The sequence below is a fragment of the Acanthaster planci genome, linkage group LG12, assembly GCF_054643075.1.
Source record: "Acanthaster planci isolate LZ-2023a linkage group LG12, COTS_SCS, whole genome shotgun sequence".
Taxonomy (NCBI): domain Eukaryota; kingdom Metazoa; phylum Echinodermata; class Asteroidea; order Valvatida; family Acanthasteridae; genus Acanthaster; species Acanthaster planci.
This window is the reverse complement of record NC_141788.1, coordinates 8,992,004-8,999,801: the sequence shown is the minus strand read 5'-3', so window position 1 is coordinate 8,999,801 and position 7,798 is coordinate 8,992,004. Positions and strand designations below refer to the sequence as shown.

At 42.7% G+C, this 7,798-nt stretch overlaps 1 protein-coding gene across 1 annotated transcript; it reads right to left on the bottom strand.

Moving 5' to 3' along the window:
- Positions 1 to 180: 180 nt before the first annotated feature.
- LOC110985192 (cholinesterase-like) lies at positions 181 to 6,445 on the bottom strand. Its single transcript, XM_087143830.1, has 9 exons — positions 5,943 to 6,445; positions 5,349 to 5,502; positions 4,580 to 4,657; positions 4,036 to 4,154; positions 3,588 to 3,758; positions 3,121 to 3,370; positions 2,284 to 2,665; positions 1,793 to 1,974; positions 181 to 1,346 (listed from the first exon to the last, which is right to left on the bottom strand). The coding sequence occupies exons 1-9, from the start codon at positions 6,309 to 6,311 to the stop codon at positions 1,237 to 1,239; spliced, it is 1,815 nt and encodes a 604-aa protein (XP_086999956.1). The 5' UTR covers positions 6,312 to 6,445; the 3' UTR covers positions 181 to 1,236.
- Positions 6,446 to 7,798: the final 1,353 nt, after the last annotated feature.

Genomic DNA, 7,798 nt, shown 5'->3' with positions numbered 1-7,798 from the left:
GAACTTGCTCTAGAAATAGGGCTGAAAGGGGCTCACTTTTGAAGTATTTTTATGTTGTCACTATCCCAGCCCTGCTTCTACAGCTGCTGTTAACGCGCCCGATAGCCCAACGAACGATTCTGATTCCAAACAGCAGTCATTTAAGATTACAAGTAATAGAAAAGGACACTGAGAAAATAATTACATTATCAAAAATCGACATATTTATAACAATAATAACAGCGCAAGAGAGAAAATATTTAGCCAAGAGGGAACTTCTGGTAAATGAAATACCGTACAACGCCAAAAAGAATTGAAAAAGACGTATCGAAAGATAAAAGGTTTGAAAATTATACAGAATAAGGAGATAAGAACGCAATGTACTTACAAACTTGACTAGATTTTTGACTGGATTTTTTTGTTTATATTGTAAGTTTTGTAATAGGATTGTATGCAGGTTCATGATCCGGCAACACCATGCACGTCTTAGAGCGCGTAACCGCGTTTTTTGTGGGGGGGGGTTATTAGAGAAGGGCAGGAATTGGTTATGTGTTTTCAAGCCTCACGTTAAAAATTAAATCGATTTGATTTTTTTGTTTATGAAATATAGACGAAAACCTCAGCACTGATTACATTTCATATCTATATCGTTTTTTACAAAACTGTTACCATTTCTACTACGCTGTATAAAATAAAAATAATATCACATTAAGTATTGCATATTTCAAACAGGGCTGTGTCAATTATTCGAATATTTGGATATTCGATCCTTCGTTGATATTCAAATGTTATTTTTTTAAATGGAATACTCAAAAATGAACACCAATGAAATAAAAATGGGGAAAATCTAACTACTAGGTTTCAAAGTTGGACTCTAGAAGTATATTTCATGATGTCTGAGTAAACATAAGGCAGCTGAATGCTTGCCAACATAGTGCAGCCAAAACGTTACTTTTAAATATTTGTTTCATCTGCTTTTCTGGGAATTTGATAAAACTGAATATTTGAGCGATGGAAGGTCAAATATTCGGATATTCACTCAGCTGAATTGACTCAGCATTAACCTCGTTCCATTTCTGCGGCTTTGCCCAAGGTAAACAGTAAATCCAGATAGTACATGCAGTTATATTAAGCCACTGTTTTGTGTAATATCCATTTGAAAAGCTCACGCCCCATGTACTTGCTAAAATGCAGCAATTCATTCGGCAAATTTGCGTAGGGGGGTTCTATACTAGGAATTATCAGGCAGGAGGAGTTTTACAGTTCCTCTTTGTATTTGGTGAACTGCATCTTCCAGTCTTCCATGTCCGTGTACTTCCAACGGTAGAAAGCGTCTTTCCATTCCAGTTCGACAGCATCCTGGTCAGCTGGTCAAAGAAACAGAAAACGAAATATCCTTTCAAATACGTCAACGCCCGAAAGGGGAATTTCGAAATTGTCCTTTCTCTATCAAGCAAAGCGAAATCATGCCATACCAGGAACATCCTTCTTGTACCTAAATAATAGTTTGGCACACACAGCAAAGTTAGGATGATTTTTACAATCGGCTGCTAGATTATGCGTGTAAAATGGATAACCTGTCCTGGTTCTGCGAAAAAAACTTGGGGGCTAAAACCCAAGAGCAAATCTTTTCCATTACTTTTCTATATATGTCACATTATAGCACTTATAAAATGTTATCAGTGCCTGTGCATGGGTTATATGGATGAATTGTAAAGTTTGAAGGTTGATTCATAAAAAAATGCTACGTTTTAGAGAGATCGTATTTTTAAAGCCCTTTAAATAAACATGAGCTTTTCAGGTCATCAGTTACCCAGCATGGTCCTGATCTGGACTGAAAAGATGTTCCAGAAGTGGCATTCTTGGCTCTTGAGGGCTCTCTTGTTCGTGAGGTTCAAGTCGAGCTCTTTGTAGTTCAACTGGGGGATAGTAAACTTGGGCCAGAAACCCATGTCAGGATCAGACGGTGAGCTCTGACTATCGAGGCTGGGGTTTCTATCAAAACATATAGGAAAAGTCTTGTTTAGAAGCACTGTGCAGTCCGATCTTTTAGATTTTAGTTTCGTTTTTCGAATGTTGTTTTATTTTCCTCTTTTCTTATGCGGATATAACGATCTTACATGCCATGACAAGAATATAAGAGTTTGTTTCTGCATTCATTTGGGGACCTTGAACAATAGAGGACAATAAGGTCCCCAATTGACAGAGGGTCCCCGATTGACAACTATGTACAAAACATATGGGTGGTCTTCTAAAAAAGTTGAAGTACAAACAATAGAGGAACAATAGGGGGTCCCCACTCACCCAGTCTTTGCAAAAGTGGTCCAGAATTCCATGAACTTGACAGAAAGCGCCACGTCGTCGCGGTACTTATCCATGTATGGCCGAAAGGGGGGCGAAAATGGCGTGCCAAACACGTACCAGAGGTCTGCTGTGTGGGTCGCCCCCATCCACGATGGAATCCACATGAAGTCATTTACCCGTGTCATCTGGTACATGAAGACGTCGTCGCCGCTTTGGGCGTGGTAGCGCGCCACCTGGTCGGTTCCGCTGACAAAGGCGGAATCGGTGAGATACTCTACGTACGATTTGAGGTAATTAGCGGTTTGGTTGTCGGCCTGGGACCAGTCGACGTACTGTTGTTTGATAGCATCCATGAGTAGGGCATTGGAGGCCTCCGAGTTACCTGCAAACACACACAAAATGCAAATGTGTTTATGTCCGCCGACGAAATCGAAAGGGTGCGACATGTTTCCCGCCTTTTCCTTGTATGGACCAAATCTTGCCGGGGTGACAAATCGAGAAATCCTTTGCGCGTGAACTTCAAAATTGGGTTTCTGGAATAATCTCGGTGATCCTGAGCAGCCTATTGCATTTTGTATCATTATGGCTTTTGCATTGTTTTTGGTAAATCCACAAGCCTGTTGCTTTTTAGACTAAAAGATCAGTTGGGTAAACCACTTAAGACAATTCTTTTTGCGTTCTTACGTTTAAAGCTGTGGTGGGTTATCAAAAGGCATAGGCTTAATGAGAAATTTGTTTCATAACACTTCGTCATTGTTTCCAGCTCGTCCCTCTTCCAAGTGGTCGATTCAAAAGTTTTGCGATAATTTGTAAGGATTTCATTAAAGACTGTCTCACCGTAAAAATAATTGGCTACTTCTGCGGACACGGCTCGGTCGAAATCCTCCTTCGTCAGGTAGGGCGGTTCTTCCTGCGCCCCTGGACCAAAAGCTGGGTTACTTGACACAAAAACAGTTGCCTCGTCTCTGGTCGTCCCAAGGAGAATTGGGGCGTGGTTGTACCGCCCGGTGGCGTACAGGTTGGCGGGCGTGTCGTCCAGGAAGGTCCCATCAACTACCACCGGAGGCACGGGATTGGCGGTCCCTACCTGCGGTCGTACGGGTGGAAGATACCACAGTAGTTCACCCTTCAAATTCAATCCTCACTTTGCAACCACAGCTTGCAGACGCTTCTATTGGCTTCGTAATTTTAAATTGCCTTTTATTCCTCCAAAACCCAGTGCTGTTATGCAATGCCTTTTGAATAAACTTTCATGGACTTGATTTCTTTAAACTTTCAGTAATTTGATGGAACTCGAACAATACCTGTTGTGATGCGTTAAAAACATCCACCGCGTCCTGCTGTCTCAGACATTCCACCAGAGTGGGACTGTCCGGTGCACTGCAGCCGAGTCTTTTCCCCATATCAAAGGCCTGCCGTCGGAGCCGGTCTCGTTTCCCGCCCGTATACGCCCACGGCGAAAACGCAGTGCCACTCTAATTGAGAAGCAAGGCGTAATAATGAAGTGTCATTACTTTGATCAACTAATTCCACCAACGAAGCTTCCAATGGTTTCACGAGAGAATCAGTTTCAATTTTGTAGTCAGCACTGAGCTGCCGTTAAAATTTTCCCAGCCCGAGCTGTGCTAGTTCTAATATGCAAGCACCACCTTTCTTTGCCTAAATAACGCATTTTGACATCTTGATATATTTTCCAAAAATTCTGGAATATTTTGTTCTAAATTAAGGTATTGTCTCAATGAAAATGCTCACCTGCATTATGGCTTGTTGGAATAGCCCCCGCGACATCTGTGACAGCACCAGGAAGCTGACGCTGGCCGACCCGGCACTCTCACCGAAGATGGTAATCCGTTCGCTGTCCCCACCAAAGGCTATTTGGAGGATTAGAAAAAATGTAGGTAGGGGGGTCAACCCACGGACCGGATGGGTTGTCTCCCGCTTGCAACGTGTGGAAGACGTTGACCACGCCAGAGCCGTGTGTATACTGGACCTATCCGGACCGCGCCAGTAACGACTTTGTTTGGCTCAAAAGAGCGGTCTTATATTTTAAATTTGATTTCCCTTTCGAGTCACTTGGTATAAACTTGGCAAATAATATAAGAGGTCACGTTCCTTCAAATTATTTTCTATGAAAGAATTATTTTTAAAAATCTTTCACCGCAGGCAGAGTTAAAACTTCAGAGTCCTCACAAATGATTGATTTTTTTCTCTTCCCAATGTTCGAAACTGGCAGTGCAAATAAACGTAGATTTTTTCAGAAAACTTTGAATCTCCATAATGCAAAATGTGACCGGACCTGCTATGTTTCTCTTGATCCAATCAAGGGCAAATACTTGGTCAAGAAGTCCTGCGTTGCCCGGTACCACCTCGTCACCTGTAGTGGTAGACAAGACAAACATGAGACAATACATATTCTATCAGCTCATGCAAAAGGACACCATCGACTGGACATTCGTACACTAAACAACTGCGATAGGCTTTGAATTAGTTCGGCGATTAAATGCGGGAAAAAATCTACTTTTGACCGCGGGTTGCTGACCGATCAGCGGCCTTGCATCCAACAGCACAAAGTCAACTGATGGCTTCCGACCAATGAGCAGGCTTGATATCTTTCATTGACGACTCCGTCAGATTTACTGGCAACGGAATCACCGAAAACTGCGTGCAAACATCGGATGCTAGTTTGGGTTTCCGTCACTATACGCAGTTATTAGACCTTCTTATTGTAAATACCCGATAAAAAAGTTAGCTTCTGCTGTTCTCATGGACTGGATTAAAGTACTGATGCCCAAATGTAATTGTTATATCCTGGTTGTTCCATGGGTGAACCGAAATTACTTCCATTAAGGGCCCCAAGCTAGACACGAGAGGGCGAGATTTTCCTAGCAATGGAGGCTTAAGGTAGGAACTTCATTTTCACTGGTTCGACTATAAGATGCCTGCTTTGTGTGCACGAACCGACTCTCCCGACCGGCATGACTCTTTTCAACAGGGGGAGGGGGGGGCTTTTGCAGAAGGTGGATAGGAACGTACATAGCAATCCCCTTAAACTAAACTGATCGTACCTGTTGTCATAAATCCAAAGACGTTCAATCGGTAGTTGATACTGACGACTATGACGTCCCCAAAGGCGACCATTGGCTGCACATAGTACTGTGCGGAGGACCCTACGACGAACCCACCCCCGTGTATCCAGACCATGACGGCAGCGCCTCCTTCCTGTAAACAGGTGTAGGATTTACAATCGTTTGCTTAATTTTTTTATAATTCTTCATCATTGATACGGAGTGTCTGCTATAGCACATGCTCTCACGTAACACAAAGTGAGTGCGTGGCTTTAATTAAGCCAGAATACGGGAAATCTCTCAATCAGATTTGGCCAAACTAGACATGTTTGCGTCCTCTTACTTAAAAAGAACATGAATAACAATATACAATAGACTGTACGTTAAGTCAGTATTGGTATTTCCCATGTCATTCAACATGTGTACATGTTACTACAGCTAGAGGTCACGTCATGAAAATTTGTTGCCGATGTTGTTAGTTACGTTGTTGTTACATGCTGTTGGTTTTGACTCAGTCTCAACATTTTGTGTAGGCCTACCCTCAGCACAGAGTGTTATTGATGAGAAAGAGGAACTAACGATTTCGTCACTTACGACTGCTGGTCTTGGCGCATAGATGTTCAGATACAAGCAGTCTTCACTGACATTTGGCAGTAAATCGCTCAGCACTCCAGCTTGAACACAAGAATCCCTGAAGTAGGTGGCGTTGTAGGTCCCGTCCCAGGGCTCTTTGGTCACCGGGGGCTTGAAACGCAGCGGCCCCACGGGCGGCTGGGCGAACGGTATACCCTTGAACACGTCGATGGTCTTGTTCTCCAAGAACTCCGACTCCTCAAAGAACTCGGTGGTACCGATCAGTTTGCCACCTTCCACCGTGACCTCTGGTTGGATTTGAGCGGCAATCGGCCCCACCACAGTGCAGAGGGCGAGAATGACTCGCACCAATATAAGGCCTTTGGTCATGTTTGACGTTGAATGGTTCCCTTTATTATGAAGTTTGCTTTAGTTGGCTGTGGACACCGCCCGAATTGGACCCAAAATTCATGTAGCTTCACGTGCGACGCAACACTCATAACTGTCTGTCTGGGACTGTTGAAATGTCACGTAGCGAATATGATTTCGCAATTAATGTGGTTAATATTTGATCAGTCTGGTTCCCTGACCTTTCCAATTCTATGTTAGGTCAAGTAACAACCCCAGTCAAAAATGATGCATGACGCAAAGTTGGGGTGCCCCGTGTCTGTTAATTTTTCCAAACTCAGATTCATAAAACCTTGGGCGAATGTGGAAATAAGTATTCAAAACCCATTCAGACGAATTAGATGAAGGTATTTATTAGATCACATTTCATGCAACATGAAGGCTTGCCCGTGGTTTTTATCCGGCTACGTTGCTCGTCCCCGCCCGCTTCCTTTTTGGAGGCCGCCTGGACATTTTTATTATAATTTATTTTTGAAAAATGCAGCCAAAAAAAAAAAACACAGAAAAAGTCCACAAATTCATCGGAAAATAAACTTGCGAAATAAGTGAGTCGAAGTTTTGAGTATAGACTCTGTTGGTCACCACATGAATGACGCACAATTTTCACCGGAATCTGTCTGCTCATACTGTGTGTATACGTACTTCGTAGCCAGAACTAAGAGCGTTTCGACACAAATGTGTTAGGCTTGGTCTTCGGTTTCGCTGGTTCCAGTCAGAGCCTCGCATGCAGTTTGGAACGCTGCATCAAATGGCTGGAATCAGACGACTAAGCCTAATCCACTCGTTTATAAAACGCCCCTCAGGCTCGAGCACGTGTTTAAAGAATTCGCTCGCGCGGCCGTAGTCTGGTTCCCGATCCTATTTTCATCGATGCACTCGGACTTAGAAAAATGCGGGGAAGGGGGTGGGAAACAGTCTAGCGCTACCGATATTTTTTGTTACTCATGCATGCTCATCATAAGCTCCAAAATTGTTTTGTTCGGTTTCATCACAAACGCATTTTTATTTATAGCTTGGCGTGTATTCTTGTAGGTTTTAAGAGTTGACATTTGGAATATGATTTAATGTGTAAAATCACTCATCCAAAATAAATCTTGACTTTTGCTGGTTAAAGCAAATGCATCTCAATCTGCTCATTGTAGGTCAAAACAACACTAAAGGACATTATGAATAATTATGTCCAGTTCTTTTGTCCAATTAAACTTGTCTTTCATTTTAAAAGTGTCTTTGAATAGTGGAAACACTGACGGTTGCAGGAAATTTTTAAATTGCAGCCATCTTGAAAAAATAAGAAGCCTTCTGGTTGATGCAAGAGTGAACGACTGATTTGCTGCTTCCTTCTGTCAGGAGCCTTTGAACTAATCCTTTAGGCGAGTCTTGTTATTTCATAGTCAGTTAGCAGTCATGATACTGTAGTCTTCATGTCAAAGTCCTTTGAGGGGTCCAAAGATGAACCAGTCACATGAAGA

Excerpts from the sequence above, each read along its gene's own strand:
- LOC110985192 (XM_087143830.1), bottom strand. The coding sequence starts at position 6,311 with ATGACCAAAGGCCTTATATTGGTGCGAGTCATTCTCGCCCTCTGCACT. Across the intron at positions 4,658-5,348 it reads CTTTGGATTTATGACAACAG|GTGACGAGGTGGTACCGGGC; the intron begins GTACGATCAGTT and ends CTACCACTACAG. Across the intron at positions 3,371-3,587 it reads TTTTTAACGCATCACAACAG|GTAGGGACCGCCAATCCCGT; the intron begins GTATTGTTCGAG and ends GTACGACCGCAG.